The following is an 18,377-nucleotide window of genomic DNA, read 5'->3' on the forward strand; positions in this document are numbered from 1 at the left end:
CATGTGAAAACCTCAAAGAGTCATTTACATACTCACTCTTGCACTGAGAAACACTGGTGGCCCCATCAAAGTCAGTGGTGGTGTTTCCAGGACAGGAAATACAGTAGTTCTGTCTGAACTCTGTCTGATAGGTCCCCACAGGGCAGCGGATACACCTGTGCACTGTGGTATTGTAGTAATGACCTGGAGAGCACTGAACTACAGCGTACAAACAAGGACACATAAAGTGGGTGAGGTGCTGCAGATTATTGATGCTTCCTCCACTCTCTGTAAATAAAGAGCAGAAGCAAACCTTTGACTTCACAGTCATGGAAGGAGCTTGCACCCTCTCGCTTGGTGCTCAGTCCTCCCCCACACGGAAAGCACAGCGTCCGTCCCAAATCTGGCTGGTACGTTCCCTGAGGGCACGGCTGACAAGGTTTGAAGCCATCACTGGAGAAGTACCCCGTGGGACACTGGCCTGGATTTCATTAGTGGATCACAGAGAGCAGATTAAAGCATAGCAGCGCTTCCCTGGACCTGGAATATGTATGTTCAAAATAGTCCCAGGAACTTTGAGCTTGGCTACCTGCACAAGAGGAGATATTTCGTGCCCCGACAGGTCCGTGGCCATCGCTGCCCGGGCAGAGGTCACAGGCCAGCTGCCCCTCTCTCTCTTGGAAGGTGCCAGGTGGACATTGGACACATCGCTCCTGCTCACCGTGGTAGTAGGACCCCGGCAAGCATCTGACTGAGAAAACATCCACAACAGCTCCAGTCAGGGACAAGCACACAATCATTCAGTTAGCACAACTCAATAGATGTATAAAAATTACATACATGCTGCAACATACTGTATATACCTTTGTGCACTGATTTCTGGAAATTACAGATGACGTAAAACTTTCAGCTCACATCACCTTGTATTGCACAAAAATTAATTCTACATTCTGTCTTATCAGCAACGTAGTGAAACAAATACTCCTGGTCAAGTTCTCTAGTCTTACCACATCGGCCACTGTCCCTCTCCCAGCCAGGACCACAGTTCTCCTGAATGGGAGCAGCCTGGGGAAGTTTTTGGGCCACCTCGTATTCCAAACCAGCAACTCGGATCAAGAATCGTTCCTGGTTGATGGACTTCTTCAAGGCTTTAATGTAAGTCTTAACCTGCTTCTCCATACGCTGTCTGAGGCAGCTGAGATTGCAACTCCCTGGTTATGAATAAATACATGAAATGAATAATTTAAAGTATGACAGCTTTGTGTTGCATGTACAGTTAAAATAAACACATTGCCGCCTGACCTGTGGTGTCTCCGGGTTTGACCTCAGCCTCCAGCTCCAGAGTGATGCGTGTTACCTCTTTGTTCGAGGGGTTGCGAGCACGCCGCCCTTTAGCTTTCTTGGAGGAGTCACATTTGAGATTGACAAACGTCACCAGGCAGTTACTGCAGGGCTGCCCGCCTCCTTCAATTTTTGGAATGGAATGGAGCAAAGTGTATAAATCATAATAATAACTGTATATTTTTTTGTATGTGTATAGCAACTCACAAAGATTAAGACTCACCTGGTCCTAGAGTCCGCCCCCTGTCCTCTGTCCGGCCAGTTAATTTCGGGTGCAGGTGGCATTTGGCATTTTTGATCTTGAAAGAAGCTGTCTGTTTCACTGGAGGGGCCAAAGTCTCTACAGAAAAACAGCAGTGAGTAGGAACACACATCACAGTGCTATCACAGCGAACACACACACACACATCTGTGCAGTTGTGACTAAAATATTGGATTGTTCAAAACAATCTGAAGAGTGGCACCTATGCAGCTCTGACTACTGCTGGAGTTGAGCCTGGCTGGGGACTTGCCTCGGAGAATGGGGATACCACAGCTTACCGAGTAGCTGTTATCAGATTCTAAAATAAAATAAGAAAGGAACATGTTGATAACTCTGAATCTATTTACTCCTTTCTGGTGTTTCGTGATTTCTTGGGTGCAACATACCCGCCAGATAGTGTGCCTTGGAGGCACAGGTGAGAGAGCAGCTCTCTTTCTTGCCCATCTTACTACAGGTCAGAGTCGCTTTTGGTGCAACCAGCCCAGCAGGACATTTCACCAGCTCTGAAAGAAAATTAAAGTCATATATTCTTAAAAACACAGAGAGAGAAATCAGCAGCAGCACAAAATGTGAGAGGGTTTGCATGCATGTTAGAGTGTTTACCACAGGGAGGCAGTGCTGCTACATACCAATACAGTCTTTCTTGTTCCAGTGCAGCTTGTACCCAGGTGGACAGGTACACTCATAGCTCCCCAGAGTGTTAATGCAGCCATATTTACAACCTCCTCGATTTATACTGCATTCATCAATATCTGTAAATAGATATGTTTACATGTAGACATTAAGTGGGTAGGCAAAAGCAGCACTTCATTCACATGCATGCCTTGTCAATGTCACACTAAAACAGTATGTGAGCAAAAAAGCAAACTGGCAGTCATATTTAAATTATTTGAAAAAAAAATAGTACAGCTGTCAATAAGGAGGTCACTGTAATTCATTCCAACAAACTGAAGAGAGAAAAACGTGTTTAAGTGTAAACAAAAGTGATTATTTCTTCTGATGTCGCCACATTCGATATCATGGTAAAAACATCTTTGGTCTTCACTGAAGCCGACTTGTGGTTGGCAGTCAATTATAATCACCTTTTCAAACAAACGCTGAGCTAAAAACCACTAAACGCATCAAAGAAGCAGATGCAGCCTGGCTGCCGTTGACGCCAGACAGAAAATGAGTTTAGCGGCTCGAGCTGAGGATAGGGCCGGCTGCAGACGAGTGGTGGAGACACCGGGAAAGAGATGCAGATAATGGCAGTGATTGATGATCTGGCCTGCTGATATGAAATGCTCCTCGTTGTCTCATTCAATTATTCACCCGGAATAAAAACAGTCTGTGTGCCTCTGAACTCCCAGATGAAGATGATGACTTCATCAGCAGCGCCCTGCCAATGTGTAGCCCAGAGCTGCTTGGAAATGTTGAGAGAGATGTGCTGCTTATCCTCTGCATCAAAGCATTCAATTTAAAGGACAAAGGACTCTAATGAATATCTGATGGAAGAGGAGCTCATCCGCCAGCAACTGTTGTTTTGACTTCTTTGTTCTTCCCATACTTGAAATATAATCAAAAAGATCTACGCTGACCTTTCTGCAGATCCCTTTAGGCTGAGTCTTTGCATGCTCTTATGTAGCAGAATAAAGAGTGAAAAGGACGGAACGATAAATGACAAATTGACATTTAGAAACAGTTGACTATGTCAAAGAGACTGACTTCAAAGATCTTTAAATTTCAATGATGTGCGTGCTTATTCTTCAGAATTAGCATGCGTAATCCTCTCTTGAATTCACCAATATCGAAAAAAGTAGACTTTTAAAATCCTAGATGGGCATTATCTGAGGCAAGGATTCCAAAGTATTTCAGCCCCCAAACTACAAAATAAAGGTGCTATAGACTTGTGACTCCCTCTATTCCCGGAGGTAGTTGAGCCATAAAATGTATTTAGCACACAGACTAAAAGCCCTGTTTAATCACATCCCAATTTAAATTGATTTTACACTTCATACACTATCTTAAGATCTACTCATGGAACAGGCTACTTCTATTTGGAAATCATCTTAGTGCCACTTGAAGAGCTTCAGATCTAGAGGACTTTTTGTGTGCCCACATATTTTCTCAATAGAAGGACGCATTTCTGCTGGTTGTATGAAATGAGGCACACTTTGAAAATACTCAGGGAGTCCGTAGTCACAACTGCTTTCAGACTATTTTGCTACAGATAAGCAAAAAAGAGCAGATTGTTTTGCTTGCTCAGAAGGAGAATGACTGGATATACTCTCACTTGGGAGGAATGCTGACATGCCTCGGCACAATGCTTGACAGCAGGTCACTGACCTGACTGACTTTGTTTGGTGTGAGTCTATTGTTTAACACTGGGCACAGCTTTCTGGATTGCTTGGTTGCTATATTTCAGTTGATAAACCACATAGGGAATAACTTAATCTTGGTTATAGCCAGGAGTGAGAAAGTACAACAGGGATGACCATAAATCTCTGGGGTTATCTAATAGTTCCGACAGCACCGATGAAAAGCGAGGGGAAATCATTCATCACCGGCCTCTCAACAATAGTATTGAGACTCATTTATGCCTGACCGTCTTTCCTCCTCTCAGCAGCTCAGTGTGGCCTGATCACAGTCCATCATGTGAGTAAAAGCCTTACAAATCCAATTCTGGTGCTTTTATTCCCTGAACTGCCAGGCAATACAACTGCCTATGCGTGAAATGGATCCTGTGAACCTAGAGAATTACACAAAACACAGTAAACAACCCTACTGTACAAGGGAGGATGACATGTTAAACCTTATATCTGATTAAAAAGTAAAAACATCACAGCCTATAGCTGTAGAGGTACATATACTGTAAATGACAGCCACATTATCAAAAGCAATGTGAAATTTGCTCGATAGAAAATAGATTGTATCATTTAATTAAATAAATGCAACCCCACCTCCCCCCCATAAAAGCACAAAAAGAAAGACATTGTTGCAGGAAAAAACACCGTGCTTTCACCCACAGTTGCTCATTAACACCCAATCATATTCTTGGATCATAGAGCGTGCCACAACACGCTTCTTAACCAGACAGCTGATTACCGAAACGTCACCCTAACGTGTAAATGGTTGCACCACCGACATGTGAAACAACAGCAATGCAGAGGGAGAAAATGAATGCAGACCGTCATAATTGTTGATAAAAAAAAGGACAGGACAACTCTCCAAGAGGGCAGTTTTCTTCCTTTTAATCCTTATCAGGGGTGAAATATCATGATAGTATCAAATGAACTTCACAAAGATGGAAGTCTTTGATGGGTCAATTTTTCTGCATAAATTTAAGGTTTGCAGAAAAAAACATTCATGGTGCTCCTCCAGTATGTGGCACAATCATTACTAGAAACTTCAATATTTTGCCTGTTTTACTTTTTCACGTTGACATTTTCCTGTATTATACAGTCACCACAGAGATAGAGAAAAGATGGGGGGATACAGGAGAAATGTGTGAAATGTAAGGTCCCTTTCCAGGTTTGAACCAAGCATGTTGCAGTAATATGTTACGCATTCCATCTTTTTTACTTTATTCAAAGGTGTAACTTCTGCACTGTTGTGTTTGTGCAGACCCAATGATCCCCTACATTTATATGATACTGCTCTCTATTGTCAGTAACATTTCTTACTCTACATTCTCTTGCAACATCCTGATCAGTAGACCTGTCAAACGACAGAAAAAAAGAACAAATCATTGGAGATGTATGTATTTTGAGTGCATATGCTGTCTCTCTGCAACTACTGTGAGGCCCTGGGGCACTGTAGACGGCAGCAGATTCTAACTGGCGATACGCACTCAATCAAAGGGTCGCCGCAACACCCTGATGTGCTCTGGCAGGCCTCTCGCTGCCTGCTGGGCAGATCTAACGCACCCCAACACACCTCCTCCTGACACCAAAGGCTGTTTCTGCTATCTGTCCTGCACCAGAGTACAGTAGGTACCTGCTAATGTTTGGACATGGTCATACTCCACTTTGAAGGAGCAGAACACATTTTTTATGTTTTAGTCCATTAACTACAGCACAAATCATCTGCACTTTACATTGCTGCCAAGTGTAGCACAAGTTTTTAGATTGATTTCCTGCCTTCCAGGCAGCCACCTGTTTCAGCTCATTTCAGTCCATTTGGAAATCAACTTGCAGAGACTTAAACTTGGCTGGAGATAGGTAATCCATCAAAGTGAGCATTTAGTTACATCAAGTTTTTCTTTTAGGATGCAGTTACATGTGGGGACTTTTTCAGTGTTGATATTTCAGATGCTGTAACATCCAGATTAATGAGTAAGCCAGTGTGAAGACGAGCAATAACTTTACACTCAATTCTTACATTCAACACACTCCTGTTAGGGCAGGCAATGTTCACACAGTTTACCACATGGATTTCATCACATCAACAAGTTTTCATAGTGGTCCTTCCTCATATCAGTATTTTCAACACAATAACAACTGTTTTAGGGCCATCTTGCCCATAATGTATACACTGAAGTTTTAAAACTTGATCGTATATAAAAATCCTCAGTAACATTAAAATAATCCTTTAATGACATCAAAATAACATTTAACAGACATAACCTGTTAAGGGTGTTAAAATGTTTTATCAACATGGATAAGGTAATCTTTCTCTAGCGTGTTCCTGTGAAAACATTACAGAAACTAATGGAGGGTTTGTACAGAGGTGTGGGATGTGAAGCAAGAGTGATGGACAGATTTATTTGAGGAGACAAGACGTGGGAGGACAGAAGTATCGGCTCACCTCCACAGTGTGCCAGGCCGTAGAGAACGTAGCCTTTGTGACAAAGACACTGGAAACTGCCGGCAGAGTTGACACAGAAATGGTCACAGGCACGGTCGAAAGAGCACTCATCAATATCTGTATAGATGGAAAGACACGCTGTTAGAAACCCCTCAAAACAGTCGCAACAAAAGCTTTTCAAGCCGAATTGTTGTTCTACAATAGCACATTCTCAACTTGTTATGTTTTGTATTGTTTTCATTGTTTGTCATAAATTTTAATAGTTTCAAATCACAAGTCACAACAACATAAGGGGTGTCTTCTGAAGAGAAAAAAATCTTGTGTTGGTGATTGGTACAGTGATTGACCTGCTCTTACAGTCATCCATGTTTTCATCCAGTCTTACATCCATTTTGATGCAGTGAAATGGAATTTTCAAAGCATTTTTCGAAATAACGAGCGGCCACAGCGGGAGTCAAAAGAAAGCTGGCTCTTTCTGTGATAACAGGAGCTGAAGTGCTGTTTTTTATTTCCAAGTAGAGCCTGCCAATCACATTCACTTTTCTCCCCCACACTACCACAAGTGACCAAGGATTGTTAGAAACCCAACGTGGAACTGCTCCCTTTTATTTTGACGTCATTTGAATATAATCTGTTAAAATACCATTATTAAAGCCAGTGATCATTCCACTTAGATAAACATGTCCCAGGCGTGCAGCCAGGATTCCAATTTTGGGTGGGCTAAAGTAATTTTGGCAACAGGAGTTTTGCCTTTCTTTAACAGTTTCCAACTGGTTGTCTCGATACAATAAAAAAGACTGACAGGCTGTGGTGATAATTGTGACTGTGGTTGATGACATTTTTTAAGTACTTTATAAAACCCCTTTTCAGTGACAGCTGTTTATTTACCCCTGACAGGTTGTATCTATTACCAGAGGCACATATCGGTATTTTACTCAAATTGTGTTATTATGAAACATTTTCTCCATCATGTTTATTTCTGTTATGGATTGGCATCCATTCATTTAGCAAAACATTTTGAAGAGAACTTTGTTTAGATGATATGGTTTGAACATTGTGTCTGTTTGATTTCAGTTTCCGGAGGGCAGAGAAGATATCAATTGCTAATTTTATTTTTTTAAAGCCAGCACAGTGTTGCATAACTAAGACATAACATTACTAAGATTAACGTTAAAGTACCTTCCAAGTACATACTTGCAAGGTTCCTAATCTAAAATTTCAAGACTCTTATGTGGCAATGGTGATGGTTAGTGGCACAGACAGTTGAGGATCAAATTAATTCTTACACAGAATTCTTGTGTACCACAATATTTTATATATATATATATATATATATATATATATATATATATATATATATGTATATATATATATATATATATATATATATATATAATTTTTTTTTTTAATTTGCTAGTTTTCTGTTTACTGCTGAATAACCTTGATACTGTGACATGTGAGTCAACATTCAATGATTCACACCTCACACAACACAGTGACCTAAGGATATTTGTCTCTTTAGCAAAAGATATGATGGACAGAGAGGTAGATATTTTATGAAGTAGAAATAAAGTTTAAAGTTTAAAGTTGACAAGTATGTAACTGGTGATTCATTATGCGTTTCAGAGTGAAACAGGAGAGAAAGGCTGGGAACAATAGAATCTGACTGGAATGCTGAAAGCTGGCTGTGTAATAACATGGCACTAGATGAGGTGCCGATGGAATATATTTATGGGATTTCTTAAAAATTGATAAAAAAAAAATTAACCCCAAAAATAGCCAAAACACACCAACGTGCCATTTTTGCTTGAGCTACGACTGAGTCTCCACACATGTACATTAATTATAAATTATGAAAGATTGATTAATTACAGGTGGCTATCATGATATCATTGGTTGATGCCATGTAGGGTTCTATGATTTTTAAACAATATAGCTAATTACCTTGATTAAATTTAGATCAATTACGTAGCCTAAATCCATTCTTTTAACAATGCATCATATTTTGATTTGAGGAGAAAAAAATGTTTGGATTTTGAAAGAGAATAGAAAGAAATGGCATTTTGTTACTTCTAGACATACGTTGTCGAAGTGAACATAATGTGACAAAAGATCATGATTAAAAAGACATTTGAGAACCATTTGTTACTGATGGGCCAGTCATAAAAGGGCGTGTGCCCAGTCCTGCACCCAATGTCACACCTGACAAGTCTGCGTATGAATCTTGATAAGATGATAGCTCTTTCATCTCTGGTCGTCTGACCCTGGCAGTCTTGTCACACCTGTGAATCCACATTGCACAGCTCCTTCCTGCCTGTCAGTAGCCTCTATCTCTCTCTTATCTTTGTTCTGCTCTCTTACATATACATCCTGATAAGTCACTTAAATGTCACATCCTCAAAGATATATGGATTGATATGTGAAACTACAAGAGGTGGATGACATTTTAGTTTTCTTACCATCAAGGTTTCCTTTAATGTTAGCAATAATCTGTGTCAAGCCCTGGCAGCACATGTTGGGAGAAAACCGGAATGTGTTACATCCTTGCTGGATGTATAATTGGCTAATTTAAGCAACATTCCCAGGATTTTCCCAGGAATAACATGCTTTCATCTGCAACATCTGAACCTCCTCTGGCTTATGAGGCAGCGCCAGCCAGCATCAAACAGATGACGCAGGTATTTTACAGCAATTACAGGAGTTCACTTAAATAATGGGTTACCTTGAAGATACCGAGAAGACAGACTGAAATGTTTGCATGGATTTATAGCACTGCACAAAACATTCCCATACTCCTACTGGGCAGAATCTTTCAGAGATAAACTGTATGTTACTTAGACATGGACCAACTCTTATTACCAAGAGGTGAATGGACAACTACTTCGGTTTATCAAATAAAATCTTTCAGATTATGATATACTGGTTCCATGGGAGGTCAAAATTGAGAGCAAATACACAGAGTGCAACCTTTATAAAAACAACAAACTCATACAGCCTTGGCTAATGTAACCCCAGGTGGTTCATAAAATCAATGGAAACAAACTGTTCGGCGCATTGCAGTAGCAGTTGCTTTAGGCATCATAAACTTTGCTCATCACACTTGTAGGTTAGCCCCTTTTCGTAAATTAGGTGTGGCAACTAACTTCATCCTCAAAAATTGTTGCAATAAATGATGCCAGAAGTGCATCTACAGGTTATCATTATGTCATTTTGTGTTGTGCCATGCTGCAGAGTATAAGTGTGAAGACATCCGTGACTCCTACAACCCATATTTATCAGTCAGCTGAGGGGAAGTTTGCAGGAGTTGGGCAAGACTACATCATGATTAGATGTACTTGCAGGAGAGATGAGGTGAGAGAGTCCTTGTGCTGAGAGTGGAAGATGGAAATCACAAGATGTGGTGGATGGACGGACTCTTTACACAATGTGGGTTCCTTCTACGTGTAAATGCATTGAACTATCCGGGTTTTGATGAAAAAAATATAGCACCTAATAATGATACAATGAGAACTGTCATAGGTATGCTCTTGTATTATCATATTACAGATGCAGACGTGACTGACAACAAGGATTGGTCACACTTTATGTATTTTTGCAATTGTAAATATCTTTTTAAGTCAGTCAATGTCTATTTGCAAGACAAGCTCACCCAGTACGTAACAGACCCCAAAAAGATTTATTCAAAATGTTTCATCTTTCACATTATCAGTGTTTCTTGCTTTCTTTGGTCTGTCTAATTTGCTCAATTGCTGCACTAAACTAACCTGGACGTAAGAACTTTAGCCTTCACTCGTTCTCAAAATGAAAAAAAACATAGGGAGGAAAATTAAATTTGAACAAAAGAAAAGGTCACTGTGGTTCTACAGAACTGAGACAAGTTCTACAATAGATTTTTTCCCCAGAGATCTGATGAACATGTCCCCAGCTGCCCTCATATGGATTAAGAGGGAGAAAGAGACTTGAGAGGGAGACTTTAGAGGGTGTTGAGGGTTTAGGAATGCTGGCAAGGGTTCAGCAGTCATGCCCCATCCTGTATTACGGACCACGGTCGACTGACAGCGGGGAAACACCATGACTATTTAAACCAAGATAACCCTTGAGTTCTGTCTACGCGTCAAAACACCCAAAGGAGATGGCAAAATTAATAAGTGAGACTATTTAGTTGTAAATGATGTCATTAAAGACAAAAGCAAACCATCGAGCACCAGCAAAAAAAAAAAAAAAAAAAAAAAAATTATACAAACAAATTCAGGATTCTGAAAGATCATTGTTAAATCTGGTAAATTTAAAAGGGCTCCAGCAGATTTAACACATGATGATCCTTTTATACATGAATATTTGCTGATGTGAAAACAGATGTCTTCTGGAGGAGCATTAATAAGAAAACCCTGATGTGTGTCATTCTAATGTAATTTAGATTATTTTGAATTTTACACAATCCCTTTATTATATACTTAAAATATGAAAGATGTGGGCATTTGCTAGGTAGGACGAACTCATAAAAGACGCTATCTAGCTGGATTGTGTGCAAGGGGATCCAGAATGAAGGGATAAATGTTGAGATATCTCAGCTACTGCTGCTGATTTTGACTGTTCAATTCTCAAATCTGTCTCTTGTGCAACTTTATGGAACACCAAGGGCCGACTTATGCTGGAAAATAAATCATTCTTTGGCGTATTATCTGACCATGTTGGAAGGCAACTCGCCAAAGAGCTAGTTATTTTCCAGCTGTGATGAAAAGCGAATGAAAAAGAGCTCAACAGAAGTCCAAACTGGGGGTGAATGTTGGATTTTTTTGTAAAGAAATCATTGAGTTCAGTTCTAACACTGAAAGGTGTGTGTGTGTGTGTGTGTGGGGGGGGGGGGGGGGGGTACTGAAGCTATTCAACCATCCATGAAGTAATTTTGATGTAGTACATTGGTGCCATAAATCTCCAGAGCACTTCTTAAATTATATATGTGCATACTAATACCAGAGGTAAAACACCAAGGATCGCAGCAGCAGCCGGGCCAATCAGAAGACAAATCATATAGAACCTCAACTGAGAGCTTCGTTTTGCTGGGCTCTTATTCCACGGGTGGGAAAAATGAAAGGAATGAAAGGAGAGGATAAGGAGCAGACAGGTGACTCAGTAGCGCAGTGTGCGTGCGTGTGCGTGCGTGTGTGTGTGAGCCTGGCATCACCTCACTCAGCTTTATCACAATGCTCCTCTTCAGACAAAACACACAGCACTAAACAAGGAAAACATTGTTCCAAAGTTGCCCCCGTGCTCCCACACAGCACATGGCTCAGTTGGTTAAAGCATGGTGCCAAAGAAAACAAGCTGTGATTTACATTCCTACATGCACTGTCCACATTTTCTCACTTATCTCTGTTATTTTGGGGGGCGGGGTGAATTTGGTGTTTGGCACCAAATAACGAGAGCAAGGCATCCCATCAAAAATAGATTTGAAGTGACAAGGAAGTGGCAGAAAGACGTTATTTATTTTATTTACCACATATGATGTTTGTGTGTGGAGTGGTATGATTCAGTGCAGCAATTCTAACGCAAACGCATGACATTGATGTGCACCAGCCTGCAATATTGATTAACCACATCAACAAAGAAGCGAGAAAGAAAAATAGCATGTGTTTTTCCACTTGGAATGAGGCTTCGCAGTTCTGGCCTCCCTGTCTTCTTTCATCAGATGTTTCTGTGGTGGCTTGATTTATGTGTTCAACCATTGCGTACTTTATTTCTTGTGCAACTTTCCCTCAATTAAAAAATGCATTAAAATCTAAACTTTGAGGAAGTTCTGATGAAAAAGATGATTTATTTAGGTGGCAAAGGGTGAATCAATAAATAGGTTACCTACCTTGGCAGGTTCTCTCATTGGTCAGCAGCTTGTAGCCTTTCTTGCAGCTGCACTCGAAGCTGCCCACTGTGTTTCGACACACATGATCACACCCCCCATTGTTGAGACGACACTCGTCAATGTCTGGGGGCCGAAAATCATCATAAAGTGGACAAGTCAAATCACTCGCTCAAGATGAAAAGGGCACTGAAATATGTGATTTCCTCTGCAAATCGGGGGAATTGTAAATAAGCTTTGAACACTACACTGACATTTTCTTAACCTCTTTTACCATCTCCTTCTGATTACTATTTTTCATGAAGCAACCCTCTTGTGCAGTCCATGCTCCAACATGAATTCTCCCTTTAGTTTTGTTTTTTGGTCTCTACTGATACGTGATTGAAATAGCTGGCTCTTAGGTTGATAAAGTCTTCAATATGCTCATCAGATACTTCTCAACTTTGTCTGTCAGCTATTGGTGCCGTTTAAGCAGCTTTTCAGAGCATACTTGCTGAAAAGCAACGTGGACCAAAACAACAACATCGTGCTGCACTAAAGCCCAACAATGAGCTGACAGAGCATGATAATCTTCAAATATATTATAAATATTGACTGCAACAGCTTAACAAAAGCCTATGACATGTCTTTCAGAAAGAAACAATGTGGTGGATAAAAAGCACAAAATAATCGTACAAACTTCTGGCTACAGTCTTGCATAAACTGGAAATGAGCTTCAATGATTTCTTTACTAGCCCTCAGAATGGCTCAAATCAGTTTGCGTGAGGCCATAATGGGATGCAGCTCTCACACAGTGAAACCTCAAGGCAGTGAGGCCTGTAAATCATCATTATCCATCTCCCTCCGATTACATAGCTCTTTTTTCTGCCGCCAATATCCAATCGATATATCATGTGTTCATTCCCGCTTTTGATGGTGCTCTGCCTTGGCAAGTTTGGCAGTGATTCTGATTAATTCTGAGTCATCATCACAAATGAGGCGTTAGTCTCCAGGGGGAGTCTTCATCATCTGTTTAAATACATGCATCAAAAATTGAATAAAATAATCCCTTCCTTGCTCCGTCTCTGTCAACCCACTTCAGAGGTGCCTGGCTCACAGTGAGCCAGTCTTACTGCACCAGAGCCGCCTGAGCTTAGTTTCCTCTTGTTTCCTCTCAAACCAAACTCATAACAGCCAATGTACTTTTAACCAAATTGTTAGTGTAATATTGCAAGCCTTAGGAAGCAGACATATTTCTATCCCACTTTTCTGGAAAGTGAGGGTGCTCATTTTCCCGACCTACCGCTCAGTCGTCTGATATAATTTCACTCTCAAGTTTGTAGTTTTAACAAGAGTTGATATATATAAAACCTGCGATAGTAGGTTGGTTCAGTTGAAGACAGAATCATGGCAGTGGAAAAACTGGTGGCATGATATGATATTACACAAAATATGATGCTGAAAAGCAGATTATAGTGTGAAATTTGGGACAAGGAAACAGAACAGGAGCAGGGGCACCTGCAAAACAGTAGGGAGAAAATCTAACTAGCAGGTTTGAAAGGGTGTGAACACAGAGGGTGGGAACCACACAAAGAAACTGATGATAGTTCCTGTGAGATCCAGGTGGAAAGGGAAGCTTCAGTGTTCCTGGCAATGCGACAAATGGGAGATTAATTTGGCAACAGCTGGAAAGGTGCCGAGTGAACGCTGCCTGGGAGTGTAGATGATGCTTTACCTTTGCAGGTCTTGCGATCAGGCTGCAGAGTGAAGCCAACAGGACAGCTGCAGCGTACTCCTGTCACTGAATCATGACATGTGCTATCACAGCCACCATTGTTCACTGCACAGGTCTCTGCAGGGAAACAGGCACACATAGTGAGACAAAATAATAGCCTGTTGATGCTACCTTCTCATACACACTGATACATGCACAGACGGTGGTGTGATAGAACAATTAGAAGGCCCCATGTTAGCAGCACTCTTTTTGTGTCGACCAGAAACAAAAAGAAGCTCACAGCATACAGAAATGAAGATGATAGAAAACAGGGTATAGATGCAGCAGCTGAATGAGATTAACAGTGATTTGAAGAGACGCTTGTGAAGAAGTGAAAGAGATAGAAGAGTAACACAGCCAAACATAGGCTTTCACAGGTTTCATTGCTCAAGGTCTCTTGTATTGTAGGACATCTACCTCTCCTCCATCAGGGGCACCCAGGTTTGACTTCCAGACAGGTGTGGACAAAACTACAATTTTTTTCCTGTTTTGACAAAAACCTTCTGGGCATTTTGGGGATAAAAAAGCAATTTCAGCTACCTGGCCCCTGTGTTGGCTGGACTGATTTTTAAAAAAAGAGAGGTAGTCAGTCAAGATAAGATAGCTTGGTCTTTTCTGGGACAGTTTTCAGTGACAAATTTATCACAAGGATTTCATTTTAAACAACACTTGTTCTGACTATAGAGAGACTAGTGTGCGCCCTGATAGTTTTTGGCAGCTTCATAGAAAGCCTCAAACACTTGAGAACAAAGAGCAAATAAATAAAAAGTATTGACCTAGAACAATCATGTTAACTTGCTCTAAGGCAACAGGTCATCCATAAGCTCATCATTTATGTCTGATGAGCTGTGGGATGCTGCTGGAGGAGTCAGCACAGCTGGGCTGGAAGAAGACTTCCCACTGGCAGGAAGATAGTTGCTAACATGTGGCACTAAAGCCAAAATGCAGCTGCACTAGCTTTTACAGCGAATGACGATCCCTTTGGGGAAACACCTAATCCTCTTCACTTAAATCTAAAACTGCACTGCCTGCAGCAGCAATAATGAAACTTTCTTACACTCTTTCGTCCAAATAAAAACCTGAAATTAGGTATCAAAGCAAAACAGGTGCTAACAGCGATGTAATTTACTGTTTTATAGTGGTTTCATAGACAACGGATGATAACAATCCACTGAATGTTGCAGCTTGAGGCCGAACATGATGCATTGATATACTGGGACAGATTTCAGGTACCCATTAATACACAGGGGGCTTCAAAAGGGCTTGGACTTGAAAACAACTAAATCAACACTATAAAAACTCCAGCTAAAAAAGGGGGTTGCCTTAGATTGCGTAACAATTCTCTGATGTTCCCTTTTGTCATTTGTTTTTGTGTGTGCACCTTATGAGACTGTTACCCTGAATAACTTGAAACGTACCCTTTGCTGTTTATGACAAACAGAAGTGCGATGGAGCAAAGTTGATGCACAAAGACACACACACACACACACGTGTGTGTGAGCAAGTGGGCCACTGGTTTTACACTGTTACACACACACACAGGAAATACATTCAAGATGTTTGTTAGGAATGAAGGATGCGTTTTGGAGAGAAAGACCACATGTAAACATCGTTTGCATTGATTTTTTTTTACAATAGAATGGACACCTCTGAATCATTTTGCACTTTTGGATATCATTTTACATCAGTTACATCAAATATTTGCAAATACATTCAGCCTGTAATAGCTGACAACTACTTTCAGGCTAAAATGCTGTGCTGATCAACATGTGTAAAGAGTTTCAATCCTCTCTGTGATTGATGTGTTCCCATTATTTTGTCTGCTCCCGTAGTCAATAGAGCACAGTGGTTCTGCTTCTGATCCTCTGCTAGAGAATGAAAGCTCAACACGACAGAGTTGGGCAGAGCAGGCCTTCCAGTTAATACCCCAGCCCCAACCCCAGGCTCGAGAGTGCAGCACTGCGGGTTCACATAATTGCCAAGTGTGAGCAGAGACAGTTGGCAGACAAGACGATAAGACAGTGTCAGGACATGCCTCCAAAACGCTTAGACAGCCATCTCACCAAGCTGTAATGATCATGTGTTAAGAGAGCAAAGAAATATTTCTGTCATTATGGTTTTGTGAAGACAGGGGAGAGACACACACTCTGGTATGTGTTGGGGTTTGTGTGTTTTGGAAGCAGACCAGCCACATCTACAGTGTACCAGGTTGGGACCCGCAATTGACAGTGGGAAGATTTTTGTAAATATTCTCCAATATGATGTGTAGGGTGTTTGGTCTAATGCTGAGCCTCTACAGTATAGGTTTCATGCAATGAGGTTCAGATAGTATGCACCCTCCTTTTGACAGAAGCCACAGGATTTCCAGCTGCGGCACTTCTTGACTCACTGTGCATCAAAAGCGTTGACAAACAACCTCGATGCAACTTGTCATCGGCAATTTACAATGACCGCAAAGAAAATACGTCAAAAGGGGTGGGTGGAATTTAGAATATGGCACAAGGTTTCCAGTGTGCAGTTCACTGGACAAAAATGGCTTTTGTGAAAAAAAAATTTTTTTGAGAGAGAAAAAGTTGTATTTTCTTGACCAAACAACAAACGTGCCACTGTAGTTACTCAGAAGGCGCAAGAGGTGAATGCTCTCTCAATAACTCACAAGTAAGAAAATATAACCTGCTAGTGTTTTTTCTCAGGGTGCAACTGTCGAAGAAAACCACAACCAAAACAGGATACTATGGTATTTCAGTGTTGAAAAAGAAGCCATTCTAGAACGTTAAATCATGGTTAACACATTTTTGATCGAAAATGATGGCCCTGTTCCATTTAGGTGTGGCCTATCAATGTGCAAACTGGCTCACTGAAATGGGAAGGTTGCCCTCAATGATACACCTACACCTAATGGAATGGGACCATAATTGATTAATCTTATCCCATGACATCTCAGAATGGCTGCTGTAAAAAGGGGATATTCCTAATGGGAATACAGAGAACGCTGAGTTATTTCAAATGCATAGAGAGGAATAACTTTTGGATGTTAAATATATTGGATAATTGATAGTTCAACAACATGAGGGATGTACAAACATATTTCAAACAATAGAATTAGAAAAATAACATGATCAATTCAGCATGTCTTTCATATTTTATGAATATTTTATATTTATTTTATTTATATTTTATGTCATTCAATGAACGATATTGTATCATAAACATGTCTAATATTTATTTAAAGAAAATCATAATCATTTTAAGATGATTTTCACTGTGGGTACTAGATCCCCTAATGCCATACACACAGCTGACAGGTGCATTGATGCTGTATACTGAACAAGGAGCCTACAAGATTCAAGTATCAGAACAAACAAAATGTAGTCTGGTTCCTTAATTGTGTGTTTTATTCTGTTAAATAAACAAATTGTATCCCCTTCCAGTAATATTCATCAGTAGGCTACGCCATGAATTTTTCTTTTTGACTCAAATGAAGTTGAAGAAACTAACAGCCCACCAAAAAAATAAAAGTTAATGAAACTTCAAGTAAAGGCGTTGCTGAAAACACATTTTATTGTTTTAATCTGTGACCATGATTCCATATTTGCAAGCCTCAAGGATGACACTTCTGTATTTCGGCCAATTAAACACCTGCATTGTTAACGAAGTAGCAAAAGGAACTCCACAAACTGAGCATTTATTATTTGAATGTCTCACTAATTGACCCACAGTACTGTATTTTGGGAAGGGGGGAGCAGGGGGACGGAGGGGACCACGTTTGGCAATTGATTCATCAACAGCACTTTTAAAGATAATTTCTAAGGCATTTCTACTTACATGGACGTACATAGTGCAAGTGAGACAGAAGACAGGGCAGAAAAACAAGCCCAAAGTCCACGAGCTAGTGTGTGTTGGGGGATGGTGGATCAAACCACCGAGAGGCATGCGAGGGAGGACGCAATCTTTAAAAACTTAAAAATGCACTGTTTTGCATCTATAATTAGATCTTTCAGTGCATATTCTTTAAAATGATCACGCTTCGTTTACAATGATGTATTGGACCGCCAGAATGAAAACTCTCGCGTAACCTTCAGCCATCTCCACTGTTGTTTTCATAGTTCTCCATTAAGAGGAAATACAGATGTGATAAAATATGCCTCTTCCTCCTAATGTCTCTATTTTTGTGGAAAACTATCAGAAACTAGGACACAAAAATCCTGAAATAGGTCAGACATTTAAATTGTAGCTCTTGTTCTTGAGGATACAGTAGTAAAATTTACTAACTCAACACCCCATTGTTGCGTTTCTCTCCTTGAACAAGCTACTCCTCTGAGATAGAACCTCCTCCCTCGAGCCTCACTCTCTTATACAATATAATTACATCGTAGATCTCTTTGATCTATCAAGGTTTGATG

The 18,377-nt window shown here is 40.5% G+C and overlaps 1 protein-coding gene across 3 annotated transcripts in view; it reads right to left on the minus strand.

The window, feature by feature from the left end:
• The window catches only part of scube3 (signal peptide, CUB domain, EGF-like 3), a 75,868-nt gene that overhangs the window by 5,151 nt on the left and 52,340 nt on the right, over positions 1-18,377 (minus strand). For all 3 annotated transcript variants that reach the window (XM_086213525.1, XM_086213524.1, XM_086213523.1), the window contains 12 exons: positions 13,936-14,052; positions 12,225-12,347; positions 6,368-6,484; positions 2,212-2,334; positions 1,969-2,085; positions 1,785-1,880; positions 1,544-1,660; positions 1,282-1,443; positions 987-1,190; positions 569-730; positions 293-460; positions 37-198 (listed from right to left, as the gene is read on the minus strand). In XM_086213525.1, the coding sequence (XP_086069651.1) occupies positions 37-198; positions 293-460; positions 569-730; positions 987-1,190; positions 1,282-1,443; positions 1,544-1,660; positions 1,785-1,880; positions 1,969-2,085; positions 2,212-2,334; positions 6,368-6,484; positions 12,225-12,347; positions 13,936-14,052 (1,668 nt within the window). The remainder of the gene's footprint in view (positions 1-36; positions 199-292; positions 461-568; positions 731-986; positions 1,191-1,281; positions 1,444-1,543; positions 1,661-1,784; positions 1,881-1,968; positions 2,086-2,211; positions 2,335-6,367; positions 6,485-12,224; positions 12,348-13,935; positions 14,053-18,377) is intronic.

The sequence above is a fragment of the Aulostomus chinensis genome, chromosome 9 (genome assembly GCF_037954235.1).
Source record: "Aulostomus chinensis isolate RoL2024-O1b breed Wild chromosome 9, RoL_Achi_v1.0, whole genome shotgun sequence".
In the NCBI taxonomy this organism is placed as follows: Eukaryota; Metazoa; Chordata; class Actinopteri; order Syngnathiformes; family Aulostomidae; genus Aulostomus; species Aulostomus chinensis.